Source organism: Puntigrus tetrazona, chromosome 14, assembly GCF_018831695.1.
Source record: "Puntigrus tetrazona isolate hp1 chromosome 14, ASM1883169v1, whole genome shotgun sequence".
NCBI classification, from domain to species: domain Eukaryota; kingdom Metazoa; phylum Chordata; class Actinopteri; order Cypriniformes; family Cyprinidae; genus Puntigrus; species Puntigrus tetrazona.
In genome coordinates, this window is record NC_056712.1 from 21,437,275 (window position 1) to 21,457,159 (window position 19,885).

At 38.7% G+C, this 19,885-nt stretch overlaps 1 protein-coding gene and 1 long non-coding RNA gene across 2 annotated transcripts in view; one reads left to right on the top strand and one right to left on the bottom strand.

Moving 5' to 3' along the window:
- apln (apelin) overlaps nt 1–2,939 on the top strand; it is a 17,502-nt gene extending 14,563 nt beyond the window's left edge. The window contains exon 3 of the mRNA XM_043256880.1: nt 2,438–2,939. Within this exon, the coding sequence (XP_043112815.1) occupies nt 2,438–2,471 (34 nt within the window). The 3' untranslated portion in view covers nt 2,472–2,939. The remainder of the gene's footprint in view (nt 1–2,437) is intronic.
- A 12,833-nt stretch (nt 2,940–15,772) lies between these two features.
- On the bottom strand, nt 15,773–17,424 carry LOC122357366. Its single transcript, XR_006252459.1, has 3 exons — nt 17,015–17,424; nt 16,173–16,220; nt 15,773–15,954 (listed from the first exon to the last, which is right to left on the bottom strand). It is a non-coding gene; the product is annotated as an uncharacterized LOC122357366 (long non-coding RNA).
- Nucleotides 17,425–19,885: the final 2,461 nt, after the last annotated feature.

Genomic DNA, 19,885 nt, shown 5'->3' on the forward strand with positions numbered 1-19,885 from the left:
TGACACAGTACAGTAAATCAGTCCATAGCCCTGATGGGACTCTCACTAAAGTGTTTGACCTGCATCTGGCTAGTGTACAGCATCTCACATTTTGTGCAGTGTGAGAAACGTAGCCTCACACTTCATCATCTATGGCTAAAACGGGGCACAGACTGACCGGGGCAATTAACTCTCCTCAAGGTCTGATAACAGACAGAGAACCACTGAACAAGGCCACAGTGGAGGCACTTGAAAGGCTTTCTCTCTTTTTTCATTAGACTGCAACACCTTGCCTGCAGATGAGAAGGATGTCTTTGCTAAAAGCTTGACTGACTGCATCTTTTCGTACCAAGGAAATCATTGCTAGTGTAGAATCAAGACCTTACAAGTTAACACCAAGCGAATGACTTGAAATTAGACTGACTTGTATGAATAAGTGTTGATAAAAACTATCACGAAAAAATATATAACACTATCTTGACAGGTTCCTTAAAGGCATACATAGAGTTCACATTTGAAGGAAGAAAATTAATATTTTGTCATGATTTACTCACCCCTGTGTCGTTCAAACCTGTAGTTTCTTTTCTTTTTTTAAAAAAGGAAAGTGAAAATAGTAAATAGTAAGAATTTAAAATGACACATTTTTCATTATTTAAGCTATAAAGTTGTTCTTGTCATTTTTATGATCATTTAATGTTTCTAGGCACTATGCATAATGTAAACTGTCGTTATGTTGTATATAGAGAAATAGTTAATAAACAAATGTATTTTTTCACACTGAAATCATGTTAACACACATACTGTTTAAATCTTTATACCATTAAAATACTGATGATACTAGCACTTACAGATTGGCCCTATTTACTTAAGTTGTAAATTCTCACTGCAATGTTTATGTAGATTTTAAACATGAGACGAAAAAAGTCAACTTTGCGGTAAATGAACATTATGCCACAAGTGCTGTTGATTGAGCTTAATTTGCCTGTATATGATCGACCAGACCAACTAAACAAGATGTTGGACAAGGCTCCCTCATTGTGAATTCTCTAGGAAGTAAACTGAAAAGCTCAGCTGAAGATTATGAGAACTGAAGGTTGTGGTAATGGAACACAAGCAACACAAGAATGAACAACCCTTTACAAGATCCAGATGCCACAACATATAAGAGGAACAGCACATGTTGAGGGACCTCCTCTTCAAAGACTTCCTAGCACAAAGGCACTGCACTGCAGAGAGCTAGAAATTGGAAATCTGCCTCATTCAGTACCAAGGGGCACACTGGATGATTAGAAAGCAACTGCCTGACACAAAGTTCCTCTTTTAAAGTGCCCGCAGCTCACTGTTGTTGGTATATTCAATTGACATTATGTCATACCGCACAAACAAATAAGCATGAGCTACAAACAAAACATGGTTTAGATAGGAATCTGGGTTGCCGCATTGTACATGACTCAAATGCACCACTATGCAGGTGTAAGAGAAAAAAGTAAAAAGACGGTTCTTATCGTTCAGTGGGCACCGTTGTGCTGGAAGAATGAAGCTCATTGACATCTAAAGCTATCTGAAATCATTGTGAAGTCATGAAACAAACACTGAAAGATGAGCTCACTGGTTTACATATATTCTTTGCTCTGAGTAAAGTGTAAGAACAGAATTCTAGGACTGCACTCTAAATGCATAAATTATACCAGTTTATAAAAGCAGAATCCTAATCATCATGGAAACTCGTAAGTGACAGACTTGACACTGCAATTCATTTCAAGCAGTTTTGCATTAGCATTTTGCTGAACTAAAAGTGTGATAGCTTAAAGGCATAGTTCAGCCAAAATTAAAATTGTATCATTTGCAACACCCTAATGTTGTTCCAAACATGTAAAAAAAGATTACTGGGACGCTGACAGATTTTTAAAAGAATGTTGGTAACCAATGTCGGTTGATTTCCATTATATGGACAGAAAATACCAATGGGAAGCCAATGGGAACCAAACATACGGATACCAATATTCTTTAAAATATAATTTTCTGTGTTCCACAAAGTAAAGTAAATTTTTATTTTTGAGTGGACTGTAGTATAGGACACAAACATTTGGTGATACAGTTTACTTAGACTGAAATATTTTTATGGATATCTTTGAATACTGAATAAAAGTCTCTTTCCACCAATTTTGTTAGTAATTTTATCATTTTAAAACTAAAACTAAAATTCTGTCACCCTTAACACTGAAAGTCAATGGGGTCCAATGTTGTTGTTGTTTTTTAATGAACGCACAATTATGATCCATAATGTAAATTCTACTCTGCTATTTTTGAGTAACCTTTTGAATAAAAATGTAACTACTTGCTCTTTTTTCAGCTGTTACGTTCAGTACCCACTACCTGTGCTAATTAGTAAAACTACAAAAAAACACTGTTGGTTCCTGCTTGCACCGTATTCATGTGTCTTTTCTTTTGTCCACAGGCACAGCTTAGAGTGCCCTCCCCCTTGGTTCTGATTTCTATGCTCTTCCTTTGCCTTGGGGGGCCTTGCAACAAGGGGCCTTTGCTAGCCCAGCCTGAAGAGTGATGTCCATAGCACCTGCTGGTTCTTCAAGCAACTCTTCTTCTGTCCACAAAAAAAACCAGGACAAGCCACTCACCCTCAGCTCTACGAAGAATTGTGGGCCGGAAACGGGGGTGGGGGGTATTGAGCCCGAGCTATCAGATTCTGTCTCTCTCTGTCTGTCTCTCTCCTCCTGTGGTTTTCCTCATTTGCTTTCTAGAGCCCTTTCATGGCCACACTTTGCATGATGTGTGAGCAGTGGGGAGCCTGGTCTAAACAGTTATAGTCCGAAAGCGTCAGTTTCTTCTCCGAGGTGTGCTAGTCCCATTCTCTCCAGTGTGAAGGTGACCACAGCGCTTTGTCCCATTGCTACGTGTTGGCAACTCTTGGCTTATAAATGGCGTTTATGAGGGAAGACAGTGGCAGGAATCTAAAGTCACGGCACAAATGCTCAGGCCCATTATGGCCAGGTCAGCAACATTCATTTTTTACATCTTACACAATTTATCATCTACCTACAGCACAAATTGGCCAGTTAGCTTAATAACGGCATCACTGAGTGTATTTACATACCAATCTGCTCACAAACAGAATTATCAAAAAAGTTTTCTCATAAAATCCTGACAAAATGAGTTTAACTCATCAAGTTTTGAGGCCAAAATGTATGCACATTGTATAAGCATGCAGAATGCTGATTGTAATGTAAATGCAATCAATGTTATCGGGTTCAGTTATAATTACTGATTATATAATTACCTCTAAAAACGTTGAATGACTATATAATTCATTGGCACATCTATTTAAAACAGCTTGATTACATCTCATAGTGCTGTCCAATGGTCATTATACATCATCCTACCAATGAGCCTAAGAGTTGTCAGCCATCTGAAGCTTAAGGATAAAGCCACAGTGTCTCATTATCAAAATCACACTCCACTTCCATGAGCGTGAGATCATCGTCCTGAGCCCTCTTCTCCTTCCCCATGACACACGCTGCTTTACAGCAGAGATACATGACTGTTAACTGGCCAGGGTGATCTGCTTCACACGGCGGACCATCTCTCCTTTTAATGAAGTGCCAAATAGCAAATCTACTCCACAGTGCTGCCAGGGGAAGAAAAGTAAACATGTTACCTCTTATCTTGGGGGAAGCATAACATCTAACCATATGTATGCATTTTGCCATTTGTCTGAACATCCAATGTAAAGGCAACGGTAGCATGGTTTCAAGATATTAGACCAAAAAAAAGAAAGAAATTTCCTTACAGATCTGATTTTCCCCTCGACCGGATTCTTTGACAGAACTCTATGCCTTTATTTGACATCATACTGGAAATGATTTCTCATTCTTTTGTTGTTATTTTTGTTATATTTCAGTTCATTTCTCAGGGTGCTGTGACACAAGCCTGTATGGTCTATATTACGTGCATTTATTTAAGAAACACACATTATTTGTATTCACACCATTTAGCATCATGCTTATGTATCCACCACTTTTAAGTGCTACATATCCAGAATACGTTTTTGCAAGCCATTATTGTTTTCTCCCCATTGGGAGCAGTTGCCTTTTGAGTTTGAGCCTCTTTGGCACAGGTGGCCACAGCCTGGTTATTAAACCCCATTGCTAATCGGTTTTAGATTGGAATCACTGAAATCTCTTTCAAGTCCGATAGAGCTCACAAGACAAATTGGCATAGAATGACCACACCACCTTAGCGTTCGACCGATTTATGATGTAATAATCTATAAAAATGAGCAACCCTTGGCTTAGGCATTGTCAAACCTTTCAGCAAGACACAAATTAGGCTGAGATGAGAGGCTTTTATGAGACTGTTAGCTACACTCATAAGTCCGACGCTTAATTAGACATTGCGGCAAGTTATTGCAAATTAGCATTTGAGTCCCTCCCCCATTTCCTGTTCGGCGTTTTCTCTGTGGTTAAGAAATAAGAGAGTCATTGAGTATATCCACAAACATCGCCTCACGGCAAAATCTGCTCTTCATAAGAGAGTGCCTAAAAACCTACATCAGTAAAACACCCAGCCAAGCTCACCTCGATTAAAAATGTATCAAATCTTAGGGCACTGTGAATACTAATAATTCCAGTCACGCCATGATTATTTTATACCCTCTCAGACAGAGATGTGGATTTCATTAACGCTTTCTCAGAACGATAGTGCTCCCTAGAGCTCTGCTTCATGGATCAGTAGGTCAGAACGCAGAGAAGATCCAAGTTTGGTCGGCCGAGTTGCAGTACATCTGAAGAGTCTGTTAGAGGTGCAGAGTAATGCCTGTATCCATACTGTTGTTCATGAATGTATCTTCACCATCCTCGCCAGAGCTGAGCTGAGGGCCGTCGAGCAGTGTTTCAGTTCAGTTCAAGCCTTGAATCTTGAAAAACTAGCCCGTCACTGCTACATACGACAACCGACCCCAATCCCCCTTCCCATCGGAGACGGTTATCGTTTCATCAAGCATCCAAAGACAAATATGACAAAATCCAAAGCTTGCTATAGCAGAGACCCCTATCAATCACTTGGCTTTCCTCCAACACCTCTCTGTATGGACATGCAAGGCTGCACTTTTGCAATTCCATTATGCTGCTGGAAAAGTAAATCCTGAAAACAAGTCTTTTTGGCATGTAATGGTTTTCCAGTGTCTTGTGACAATTAAATTGACTGATTCTTGTCTAGCTGGTTGTCCAAAGCCTACTTTTCAATAGAGTGTGGAAAGCTGTATTTTATTTTTGTGTGTATGGTCGTATAAAAGTGTAGAAAATATAGTCTGCTGCACAATATGTTGTGGACACAAAAGAGCTTTCTCACCCTCCTCTGCCGTCAAACCTGGGCCATCATCCCCGTCAGCACATCAGGTTAATGGAGCTTGCGGCGTCAAGAGAACAAGCATGTCCAGACTCAAAACTGAAATGGCAAACACACACATTACTCTTACGGAGCACAAATCACTTTCTATAAATTATTTTTTTTCTCTCACATGAGAAACTCATTCTTACTCGATCACGTGTTTCTGCCCATCATAAGTCCTATGCACTTGTACGCACGTTCCACATAATCATTCAGAGGTCTTTAGTTTAAGCACAGACCTTTGCATGGGAAAAAGGGATCCAGAAGCTGTTTGTATGTTAAAAAACAGAGCTGTGATGATTGATGCGTTCCCCTCGGGTCTTAATCGGCGTATAAAAGTAAAGGATAGAACACAAAAATCTTCTTTGCGCTTGTGATTCATTGCAAGACATTCATTAGCGGACACTGTTCTGCTTTCATATTTGACACAGAAAGAGAAAACGCCCATTTGGCTGCTTGTTTTCCATTAGCTCGTCACGGTGCATGTAAAATGTGGTGACCAGATCGAGTAACTGAAATACAATCCCAACAGTTCACAAATGTTCACCAACTGGTTGGGACGCTAAGAATGATCTGATTATTCTGTTGCTTCGAACAAGACTTCACACCCATAAAGAGCTCTAACCTCTATCCAAAACACGCATCCATACTCATGGCCTGTTTGTTCAGCACACCCATCCATTTCAATTCTCAAAATCTGTAGTCAGGCCTGGCATTTCAACAGTATTAGTGGGCCACGTGAAAAGCAGCGTAACGGCAAGGTATTATTCCTCCTCTTTATTCCTGTTGGAGGTGTGCTCATCAAACTCACCTGGCCAAATGTACAGTCCCTGTCTCTGTTTTGATGTTGAACTGGGCAAAAACAAATGAATAAATAAATGAATTAAACAAGTGTATCAGAAATGGTTGAAATACTGTGTACATATTTGAACTTTTGGTTTCTAATTTATAAAAGATAAGCTTTAGCTCTTGGAGTACTTATTTTATTTTTTTCCTTTCATGCGTAGCTTTGTGTTTTTATTTTCTATTTCTGTAAAGTGTGTAAATATATCTTTATGATAATAAGTAATATTAAAAAATCTTATTTTAAGAAACAAGTGTGAGTTTGTCCTTTTTCTTAAAAAAAGCTACAAAAATAATTTGTCAAGTATTATCATTTATGTTGAAAAATATGCATTTTCTACCCAATTATGATATTAACACATGATGAGCTAAATTATTAGAATTTAGTTACTACTGATGGTTTGATAACCATATAGGTCACTTCAGAAATCTTGATTGGATAGACTAAGCAAAATAAAATTCTGGCATTTCACACCCTCATGCATGCACTTTTTTCTTTGGGACACAAAGGAATGCAGTTTGAAACATACAAATACAGTAAAATAAAATTACCTATTGCAGTTTTGTACATTTATGTTCACTGTATTGACTAAACATTCTTCAATAAAAAGAAGACAAAGGATGCAATTTGTCTATAAAATGAAAGTCAGTGTAGTCTAATTCTGTTTTGAATCCCAATAGATTTCACTATATTTGATTAAATGAACAACAGAAAATTGTCCCAGGAACATAAACAACCATCAAAATACAAATCATTTTCTGACTACTTCATTATTTTACATAAAGTTTAAACTGAGGAGAGAGATAGAAAAAAAAAGAAAAATCTATATATACACCAGAAAAAAGATCAATATGTTCTGTCTGCAGGCCCTCATTGCTGCTCTGTCCATTGGGAGCAGCTCTGGGAAGTGTCTGCTTAGTATGGTGAGCTGACATGGCCTGACAGGCAGTAGGGTACCCCACGAGGTGATCGCACCCCGATCCGGTGAGGTTATGTCATCAAACCCGGGTCAGCTGTATAATTGGACCGGGGGTCAGTGAGGTGATATGGAGCGTGACAATGAAGCTCTAGAGTTACAGTGCAGATCTGGCTGGGGAGGTACCCCAGACTGCTCAGAGATCAGCAAGGAGTCTGCTCACTCTCACTGCAATAAAAGGTGTCACCGATTCCCATTAAAGCTAACTTATGGATTGAGTTGACAACCTTGGACCCACGAAGGCGTAAAGATGTTTTAGTTATCACAGGGTGTTCTAAATGATGGAGAAATGAAAGCTAAGATGTTACAACTTCAACTTCAAGCCAAGACACAGCAGTAACATCTGCTGCAGCCCTGGCAATGAGCCTCGGGTCTCTTCTGCCTCCCTATAAAAGTCTTATTATTACCTGTCTGTCTGAAAGCACCACCAGCGGTAATATCGGTGGGTGTTTTCTGCTTTCCAACTCAGTCACTTCTAATTAATCAGCCACACTGATACATAGTGGATCTGACAGCACGTTGTCAAATCACTGCCATTCCAAACGTCAAAACTGCAGAAAGAACAACATCACGGGCAATTTAGCACATTACAGCCTCCAAGAGCTGCCACTTGGACTCCTGCGAGGGGTCTGCGGCAGCACTGAAGTGGAAGGAAAACACAAGGGACTGCAAACAGAGCCTGGAGCCAGGTAAGGAGCAAGAACAACACAGGCCTAATGCACCTCAGCTGTGTTAACAGCAACCATCCTGGGGAGGGGTTGGATCATTGACGTGGACAAAAACAAAAAAACATGCACAAATGCTAAGTGTTGTGGGTGAGAGGGTTGTGGCGAGCCAGCAGGGAGCTGTGCAGGAGCGTCAATGTCATTTTGAGAAGGTAGTCTGAGGATTGAATTCGATTACTGCTTTAATCAGGGTGCCAAATTCTTGTGATTTGCTCAAAGGGCCTCCTGGGAAGGACCTACTCTGATGCATCGGTATAGGAGAAGGTGATTGAGAGCAAAGAGATGTGGTACACATCCTAGACTCATTTACCTCACCACTGAGCCAAAAAACATTGCCTGGGATTAAACACATAGGTAGAGGCTTCATCTTGACCTCATTAGTATTCATAGGTACTTGTGTAAACACATGTTTTTATACTTTTGAATATACAGGGTAAAATACTACTAAATATTCAAATATACTAATAATATGATATTAAAATACTATCTACTCACAGCCTAAAAATCTTTATGAATCTTTTGCATTTTAAATAAACACTGTCCTTTTAAACATCATATTCTTTAAAGAATCCTGATAAAACTATCAAGATTCTACAAAAACATTAAGCAGCACAATTGACTGATTAATAACTAAATTAATTACATATTTGGTCAATTTTACTTATCAACTCACAAATCAACTCTCAGACCAACCTCCAGTGGTCTCCAGTTTCAAAGAACTGGTACAAAGGGAGGTTTGAGATTGTTTTGGGAGTGGGGAAGATTGGAAGCTCTACCTCAGTCTTTATGATTGCATTTCAGGCAGTAAACAAGACTTGCCTCACGGGGATCCTGTGACATTGTAAAATGGAGCAAGGGCTTTTGCTGGGAAGTCACTTCAGAAACATTGTTTCTTAAAAGTTTTATTGAACTATTTGCAGTTGGCTTGTCCTGTACATAAATCTATTAAAGCAACATTTTAAACGTCAGCATCTGCCTGCAGTGTTAACTAGCCCTTAATGTGATTTTACACCCAGGCAGAAGTTACACGAGGACCCAAAGGAAACAGATTAGAAGGGAGTCACCCCAGAGAGAAGGTTATCAGTACTGTGCACCAGAAAGATTGTCAGATAGCTAACAATAAAACATCCTGATCCAGGAAAAACCATTGATAAACCCCATTGAGGGGCACTGTGGTGTGGTCCCTCTAAAAAGCATAGAAGCACACTTGCCAGCTTATCATAGAACAAGCACAAAATTATTATCTGCTAAGAAAAATAACTATGTGGATGCTACATTTTGAAGGAAATCTTGGTCTCTGCGGGAGGCCTGTGGTTTGAGGCTATATTGCAAACAGGCAGACGTTAACGGCTCAGCCTCCGTTTTGACAGACAGCAGCACGAGTCGCTACCCTCAAGGTATTCAACTAATCTTTCAAGTGGGAAATTAATCTTCCTTCTGCTCACAGAGAAGAATAAAGACCATTTTGTCTGAACCTAGTGAAGTTTACTATAATCACAGCTTAACTAAAGTTGGGTAGACTGAGTTGTAGGAACTTGGCAGCGCGGTCAACTTACTCTTTTTTCCAAGAATACATTGAACCAAAAGATCTGACTGAGTGAAAAAATTCATGTTGGAAAAATTTTTGCAAAATTAATAAGGTAGTTGGAGTCCATTTTCACAGCTTTCATATAACATAACCACACAACAAGACTATGAACTTACAACAAAGACAATCCAAGGGGCCAAGTATGTTATTCCCGGTTTTTGATACTAATTTAATGGCGAACTTGATCAAACCAGGAACCTCCCAGTTCCAAGCCCAGAGAAACCACCAAAAGTGTGGACATATTTCGAAGATTGTAAGATTGATTAAGCTTACAGACTTTTAAACTTTCAATTTTTAGTTTAAATGCATTCCAGTAAACATGTGAACTCTTGGCTTGCTTGAACCAGGCTCAATAACAAATGTTGCTGGAGCGTTTTCTTATAAATAAAGAGTATGTACACTACAAATATGTGATCATATGCTAGAGCTCTTTATTTGCAGTGTTGATGTTATTCCGCATCTCTATTTTTAATAAGAACTTCTCTGCCAGTTTAAATAAGCTCTGTGAATGAGGTGTCAGAGGTGAGCACACACTGTGTATTTAGGCATTTATGTTTATGTTCAGATTAGCAGAAGGAGAAATAGTCACGTGAAGAGCACATTTGCGTGGCACCCTTATCTGTTAACTGGCACCACACTTCACATCGCACAAAAGAAGTGAAGAAAATAACAAGATGTGATGCAATAACAGTCTAGAGCATATGCCCTTGGTTACTTTTGAGTTCCATGCATGGAAGATGTGTCATCATTGTATGTGCCGTATCTGTTTGTTCTGAACAGATATAGTATATGTAGGTTATCCTTCAGCCATCGCTATATATGTATGTTGTCTTAATTGGTATACTGTATATGCATGGTTAAGTCCTGAAGTTCATAAAATTACAGTGAATGTGGAAATTCCTGTCAGATAGTCCTAAAGCAAACATAAAAAAAACAGAAGCATCAGGGAGTGCAGCAAGTTCATGTTCAAATCTTTACATACGTCACATGAAACAACAACAAACTGAGCTCAATGAAAAACAGACCTGCTTTTGAAGGAGGCGCATTAAAGCAGAAACGGCGCTGGCTATATCATCCTTTACCTCTCCGAGCTGGAGGAGGTTCTGATGTAATGGCTGGAAAATCTTGGCCAGGGATGCTTCATTCATGCGATAAGGCTCACATACTGACTGCCTTTGTGAATTCTACACAGCTTATAAACACATTAGTACATGGAGATGGAGATGTCACAGAGCAAAAGAGATGGTTTTTGGGAGGGGGCCAGAATGCTATAATTTGCCAACTCGGATTTGATGAACCCCATTAAACTATAATAGCTGATTTTCTAAATCGCTGCCAACGCTGCTCTCTTTAACAAGCTTCTGAGGATGTTTGCCTGTATCTATCCTATTAACCGCCCCACTCTTCCTGATGTCTTAATGCAGGTCAGCTCCTCTGGGTTTTAGAGGGAGAGAGAGAAATGGATAGAAACAGAAAGAGAGGGAGAGCTTTCTGTTCTCTTTTTCTTATCTTTTAGCACAGCCAGCTGAACCCGTCTCAGACACTGCCGCTCAACAACCAGCCAGGCTTTCTTGGCACAGTCTGCAGAGAAACAGCCCCACCACAGACTAAATCTCAGCACATCTGGAGCAAACCTGTTGTCTTGCGGATCACAGGGACCTGTATCGTGCCATGCACACGCAGAGTAGCGCGAGGAAGTCAAGATGTGCAGTGATGCTGACAGATATGCAAATCCTCATGCACTGTCCTTCCCTCAACTCTCCCCGAGGAATAAATCTGCATTTCATCACGATTCCTTTAGGTTGTAAATGCATTAAATATTCAGCATATATATTAAAAATGCAGCTGAGCTTAGAGAAGATATGTAAAACTTCACCTCCACGTTGAATCAAAAACAGGCGCCTTATCAGCTAATTATTTTTCACTGGATTGTTTATTAAACATGAACCCAAAGACCTTCCTTTCTGCTGTTTTGGAGTGTGTGGTGATGGCAGGCAGGGCCTGGGTCTGGACAAGACAGCCTGTAAACAGAGACAAGGGGAGTATAAAGAAGTGCTGAGGACCACCACCGCTCATCCTGGTCTAGCGAGCCTGCTGTTTGAATTACAGCATGCGGTAGACAGCACCACATCAAGACCAGGATCATGAAACATGAAACAAAAAGAGAACGTACAAAGAAAATAATGAGGCTTGTAAAAAGACCCTCTGCTTTCCAATGGTCAAGTCAAGTGTAAGCAATATCACACAGTGCTAAACTTCACTATTAAGGGCAATATTTCCATTTTTAATTTTTATTTTCAACCTGAAAAATTATAATAGCTAATATCTATTTTCACATTTTCTAGTATCATCTCAAATTCAAATAAAAAATAAATAAACTGACCGCTACATGTCACTATCACTATCTACAGGACTATAGGCCTTTAAGGAACACGCCACTTTTGTTGATAATAGGCTCATTTACCAACTCAGCAAGAGCTAAACAGTTTTAGCGTTTCTGTATCCATTCAGTCAATCTCTGAAACTGGCGGAGCACTTTTCGTTCCAGCTTAGCATAGATCATTGAATCTGATTTGACCAGTAGCATCTTGCTCAAAAATGACCAGAGAGTTTCGATATTTTCCATATTTAAAACTTGACTCTTCTGTAATTACATCTTGTACTAAGACTGATGGAAATAGCTAATAATACTAATATAAATGCTGAAATGCTCAATATTTTGGGGGAATATTTCAGTCCCTTTTGATCCCAGACTTTTGAGACTTTTTGTGAAAACAGTGCTGTTTTTCATTATTAAAGCTCGTTTGAGGCATATAATTAGAATGCTTTTTTTTTTTTTTTTTTTTTTGCCTGGATTCGAATCTTGGCTAAACTATAAGTAAACAGCAAAAAAAGTTAGCTCTCTGTAAACAGTTTAATGTGATATTCAGCCAGGATCCTCAGAAAGAAAGTGAATCTTTAAAGCACTTCCACATGTTGGAAAGTGTTGCAATATTTTGGGATAATAAACAGCTGGCATTTGATCCAGCACTGATAGGCAGTTGAGATTATAAAAGCATGTTCACACATGATTACCACTGCGGTTGTTTCCATGACAACAGTTTGGCGGAGCGATAAAGTGACCCCCAGATCATCTGGCTACTGACCGGAGCCCGGGACATGAACCAACAGAGCCAGACAGTCAAGACATCTCTGACAAACAAACAAGTCAGTCGTAAGTAGCCAGACAACATCTGCTGCAAAACAATTTGCTGCTTTGCCTGGCTGGAGAGTTTCGACATTAAATGTGCCCCATTTGACACAGCCCATTTCTTCTAGTAAACACGATAAACCCTAACGTAAGTGCAATTGCAACACGGCGATAAAATCGATTCTAAACTCGTACAAGTGGACAACAATCTGCTACATACACACTGTAGAGAACTCTGCAATAGTTGAGAGAAAAACATCAACAAATTTAATTGTTATATTTGTTTGTTATAGCTGTTAGATTTGGCCAGTTTTAACAGTGTTATAAACTCAATGTAGCGACGCTACAAACTTACCCACATGTTTCAGTAGCGTGACAGTAGCTCTGTCCTAAACGGTTCTCACTTTCTCAAACGGTATATTACGTAAGTCCGATTCATTGTGGTGAATCGGTTCATTGAATCGGCCCACCCTCTCAAATGTAGCGCTGATAGTTAAGGAAAGCAGTCCGTTTTATTCTAATGATTCGATTCATGTAATTTACGGTGTTTGTTGTTCCTCTAATGTACCTCTTTAACACTTTCTTAGATATTTTTAAATTGAAATGGATTAAAATGCAACTATTTCCACCTATTTTAATCCCGTGAAAATTAAGAAGTATATAGTTACAACGATAACGACAGCAGCTTCTACCTACGTAATAGATTGTGTTTTTAATTACCTAACCTTAAACCTACCCCTTACAATAACTAAAAAAAACTATAATTATTGTTGTACAGTTAAAAACTGTATTGATGTATGCATGCCCAGTAGCAGCATACGTATCCCTTGTAGCTTTAACCTAGCATAGCTTCCTCAGCACTAGTTTTGAGAATTGCCAGTAGATCGTCAAGACCTTGTTAGACCTTACTGATAATGGTATCTTCTCAGCAGGTGCTAAATGCACTGCACAACCTCATAATTATGAAACCATGGAGCCCGAATACTTTCTTTTTTTTTTTTTACATGCTCCCCCAGATACTCAGATTTATTTTTATTTTTTTTATTATGAACAACCTGTGCAGCATATTTTCTCTTTTAAAGAGGAAATCATATCAATGTACAATGTCCTAAAAGAACCTAGACAGCCTGACTCTGCATATCTCAACTGTATGGAGTCCCGGTCCCTAGTGGACCTCAGATGTAACACCTTTACACGCTCCTTCCACATTTACCCTACGGGAGAAAGTGTGTGATGTTTATATAGTTGCCATGACGAGAGATGTCCTTTAGAGAGAGACTGAGGAGGTGTTTAATGATCTTCACCACCCTCAGGTTTAGACAACCATTATAGCATCAGTCACGAACATACACAAGCGTTTCTCTCTTCTCTGCAGGATAACCGATGGTGGTTGGCTGAGGACCAAAGAGGGATTTTTTTCAGCTACAATACCACCCAGAAGCCTAATACCATCCTGATGATTACTACCGGAGCTGTTGACAAAGAGATGATGTTCTCATGCATATGAAATAACTTGCAGTCTATACATTTCAGACCGGTTGCATTATTTAGGTTACCTTTCTTTATTTGCTGTCTCTTGAGAGACGCGCAATCTTAAACTCGGATATCAGATTCATGAGAAAACCAAACACAGAATGCAAAGAAAACAAGCGCTTCTTGAGAGACATCCATACGCGTAAACAAATTATATTCATCCTACATGAAAATGAAACAATGAGCTTCTTTTGCTCAGAATTCAACTTTCATCATCATGCCCATCAATCATCACATACTCGAGTCACACTGCCCTACTCAAGTGCATTTAACAAGGTTAATGTCTCTGGTTTACAGTAAAACATATGGGAAGTGTTTGTGCAGTTTAAAAACGGCAATTAACATTGTTTATGTCACAATTCCACATGCAAGTAATTCCCATAAAGCATGAATCAACTCCACAACTTCTTTAACAATGGCAAAATAATATCTTTTTGCAAATGCTCGTATGCAAGCAATTAAATGCATTCAAAAGCGATTCGGTTTGTATTAAAAGGCTTCGGCGAGTTACTTTGCGAAGCGTGCACCTAAGCTATGCCGTTTCACGAAGGCTCCGAACGCATTTAGCTTTTGCTCCAGCAGCTCCGCAGCACATTTGTCTTCATCTGAGGCAGCTGCTGAGCTGCGTCTGGCAGACAGCTCCTACACTGTAAAAAGTAATACCTAGATCTAACTTATAAAAAGTGAGGCAAGTGGCTGCATTGGATGTTTTAAGTTGAGTCAACTTGCAGTCTTTTTTAAGTATAATAAACACAGTAACATTACTTAATACAAATGCAACAAAATCAAGTTGAGGTAACTAATAGTACTAGTATTACTTAGATAAACCTACTTTTCTTGGTACAGGTAACTTATTTATGGGTTGCTACAAGCAACCTGTACTCATTTTAATTAGGTTTAATGAACTTTATGTTTTTAGTAAAATTAATCTAATCATATTTGAATAAACATTTTAATTGAGTCCTGACTATACCCTCAGAAAAGAAATTTAAATGTTTATATTCTAAACCCTACAGTGATTAACTTTATATAAACAGACTGTCAATAACAATTACAAAATCAATTGAAGAAGAAAAAGATAGGATAGACTGAAGACAACATTTATTCAGTGTCAACCAGTGTCACATTTAACAGTGACTACAAAACAGGCCATTAATGTGGCTGCACATGTACACAATAATATAAAACAAACATTGTGTAAGTGTAATTTCAACCTGTTCTGAACAGTTAAGTGAAATAGCCAAACTGCCCAATCTGCAATGTTTAGATAAATGTAACTGTGAGCCATAACATCACATTGTATTGTCAAAAACACACGAAAAAGAAAATCTGTAAGATTTTTGTATTTTAAATCAAAATACTTGTAAAATTCAGAGACTTGTAAAATGATGGCAAACAATGTCAGATGTCATTGAGAAAACATCTAAGATAACTTAATGAGGAGATTGGTATACTTGGATGGCTTAGGACGCATGGGGTCCAATCCCACAAACAGCCTCTGATATATCTCGAATGTGTACACCAACTTTGGGGATACTTGAGGTCGAGGGCATATGTAAGTCCAAACAAGAGGCAGCATGCTTTCGACAGGTTTGGCACACCTCTGACCACGGGCTTTCCTTCTATGATAATTCCAATTGTGTCGGGATGATGGCACATGTAAATTTTCAGTGGGCAACTGCCAAGCTCAGCCTGCACCTCGCTTTCATCATGACTCTACTGGTGGAAACAAACAAACAAAAAAATAATCAAGAGTTAGGTCAGATGAACAGGCAATGAGAGCAGACAGGTAAAAGACAGAAAAGACACAAAGTCAAAATTTTACTTTTGTTGCTAAAGGTGGTGAATATTAGATACTTTGCAATTTTACCTATGTTTTACTTACCTGGGAATAGTTATAGCTGCAATTGTATCTTTTCTTAATTTTTTCTTACCTGAATATGAAGCTTGAAGACCCTCAGGTAACAAAAGTGCTTGGGTATCTAAAGACCAGGAAAATACATGTTAGAATAAAGTTAAAAATCAGTTGTAAATGTAATTGATTTAAGTAATAGGTTAGACATAGTTTTGCAGAATAATTCTTTGCAGAATAAAAAAAACGTGAATCAAATCTCTAAAATCAGACAGAGAAGTCTAAACATACATCTCTACAGTCAGTTCTGTGCATCTACTTTAGTAATGCAAAAGTATAATAACATGATCTCTGATTTGCCCGCAAAACTATTGCCTGAAGGCTCTAAACTGCGACCGTTTCGATCACATATAACGGAGGGCATTTGTGCAACTAATTAATACCTAAGTATTTGCGTTTTTAAACAAGTCCATCCTAAATGTTGTAACAGTGGCGATGTTAGCAGGTGCTGCTAGTAACAGGTGAGCCACTGCTATCAAATTCACTAGCATCTCTGCTGCTGATAACGCAGCTGCAAAGCCCACCGGAGACCGCATTGTTAATATGAAATGAAATAAGTTCTGTAGTCATGGCTACTATGTGTTTTAAGGCTACTTTGGCTTTAATTTTACCAATAATATCATTTTAACCCGTTAGTTAAGCGTTAACTTAAACTAGCCTAGTACTAATGTTAACTTAGGTTAACTTTTACCTTAGCGTTTAATGTCCAATATTTTCATTATCAGAACGGCCGTTGTCGGCTTTGTCGTGTGCAGGATAGCTGGCTATACAGTGCAATTTGCAAACCTAACCTCAGCTCCCTAGTAGAGTAAGCGATTTCGCGTGATTCTACATCAATCACTCGGTTAAATTTGCTCAACTTACCGTGTTAATCAGTCCCTGAAAAGATCCGCTGCAGCGTTCAAACAGTTGAAGTGTCGAAGATGCGGCATCTGCCTGGGCAAGTCCCCGCCAGTGAAAAATGGATAATGCCAACTACTAAAAATTTTAAAATATTTACGTTTGATGAACAAACCTGTCACACCGACAACTGCTCTAATAAATTGTGTATGTCAACTCACTTTTATAACATTTCTTGTACACAACAACCATATACAAATAACTACCCAAATAAATTGCAATAGCTTTACTTAAAATATATTGTTATATAAAAACTGATATATTTTAAGTAAAGAGGAAGTATATTAATACGTTTTAGTATAAAACAAATAAAATAAACTAGATTAAAACTATTTAAAGTATTTAAAACCTACTTTGTGGGTGTAGCACTTTTTACAGTGTATTCGTTCGGTTTGATGATTAAATAGATTTTGATTTGGCATGCTGCTGTGTAAACTTCCTGTGTGGCTAACCCTCGGGTCTGGCCTCGCCTCTGGGCCCCCCAAGAGTCCCGAGCGTCATTGCTCTTACCATCCGTCCAAATTACCAAAGTTCAAAAATGCCTGTTTAACCCCCTCGTTTCTGGGTGTTCCTCCAGGTCGTTCTTCTGTTTTTCGCACCAGCCGGATTCCAGAGACTTTGTGAATATTAAACAGCACCGACTGCGGGAATGGCTCCCAAATGGACAGCAGATGTTGTTCGAAGGCGAGGTGAGATTGTTTTGTCTCCAAATGGAGTTTGGATATTACTAGATGACAACAATTCACAGCAAGTAACCACTAAAGATCGGCGACCACAATTTCCACCAAAACATAACGGTTACAGATGACTTTGACCTCATCAAACCCTTTTAACGAATATTTACAAACCATATGGCTATTGCATAAACCTCAGAGGTTGAGGGTAAGTATCTTTTCATCTGTTGGTAATCACTATAAGCTCCATATGTTGTTAAAGTTCCTAAGGAACATTATCCTGCGGATTTACTCTGATAAAAGGGGATATAATGCCTACCATAATCTCTTTAGTATACAAGATGTGTATGTCTGGTAACATTATCTACTAAGAGTAAAGGGGTGCCAGCTCATGCCAACTTCAGCTGCCAAACTGAATACTAACACTCGAATCCGTACAAACTACAACCGCCTTCTGGTTACCTGCTCGACCTGTCAGCTCTGAGAGGAAGCAGACCAGTATGTGGAGTAAGATGAATGAGTAACTAGTGGAAAATCATTTCAGAGTCTGTTTAAGATCCAGCAGCAGTCATACCTTCAGGCTAATGCTGTATCAAACTCAGCGAGACGAAAGAAAGGAAATGGCTTCGAAGGATGAAGTAAGAAGCATGCAAACCCATTTTTAGGGATTTATACAACTCATATCCTGCTTTTCACTCCATATAAATAATAATAATTGCTGTGATGATAAAAGCAGATGCTACAAGGAAGAGTTTATTTTAACATAACACAGAACGAGAATGTTTTATGTACATGCATTTATATTCATTATAGGACAAGGGATTGATGAGAACGGCCAAAACCACATATGAAGCTAAAAGGATGACAACATTTTAAGCATGACACAAAGCAGAGCATTGCCTTTGTATATGATGCATACACTAAGCCTCGTTCAATGGCCATTCATTAAGGATGGAAGACCACTGTTGGGGTCATTTTCAAACTATTGACTGTCAGCCAATCAGAATCCAGCGCTTGAGCATTTAAAGATGACATGACTGCACCGTGTGCTTACAATAAACAGACTACAATAATTTGGTGCATCCATACTAGTTATCGATTTTGATGCGAATGTGACTTAACGGACAAAAAGATGGTTGTGACAGAATGAAACTACCGCTAATTTACAAATGCAAACCTACCGAAGTCACGTTCTAAACCTATCCTGATGTTGATGCACTAGCTAAACGAAAGCAGCACCTCGACAAAGTCACTGAGAGGAAAATCATTAACCTACGACGGAAAAGTTAAACACAAATGTCAAAGTAACTATGAAAATATTCAGTACACAGATTGTCATACCGAAGTTACTTCATGGATGATGAAATTGTCAAATGTGAACCCAAAACAATTTCACACCTATGCAGAAGAATGAACATGAAAAATAAAGACAACCTTGAGCTAGAATGATGTTGTTTGGTGTTCTCAGTGTTAGTATGTAGGCAGCTCCATCATCTTAGTAGAGAGGGTGAAAGAGTGACGCCTTCTTTCTTCGGCTGGCAACATCTTGTCGATTCCCTGCAGCTGAGAGCAGCCTCTGTAATTTATTATTTGTTCGGTTCTTATTATGGAAATACTTTCTCAATTGACTCTCACTTTTGTATATTTTCACAGTAGTTATTTTCCTTCTTTATTCTCTCTCCCCCCTCTCTTTTGTTTATTTGCTATAATAACATGCTTGGTCTCGTTTCTAAGCACAGCATACGTGAAGCTTAAAAATGAGTTTTCTCTTTCAAAGGGACTTTGTTTATTTGTTCAGTCGGTCAGGTTGGGATAAAATGGCTAAGAGTGTCCATCAAGAGGTGATCGCTGAATTGACTCATACGTGTTGCTCTCTAGTGAACATTACCTCGAATACCTAATCCAATTTTTCATGTCTGAAACAGCATGTTCTGTTTGGCTCAAATATCATAGGGTATTGCCAGCGACTACTTTATACAAGGTCGGATGTCCATTTTTCATCTGAAATGTCCTGGTACCATGTGTGGAAAGCTGCTTGCTTAGCAAATGACATTATTTGACAATTTAGGTAAATCTCACAAAAGCTTTAGTCTCATTTCACCCCAAAATCAAAAGAAAAATATATGTTAAACTATATTAAATATCTTATGACATAAAATAA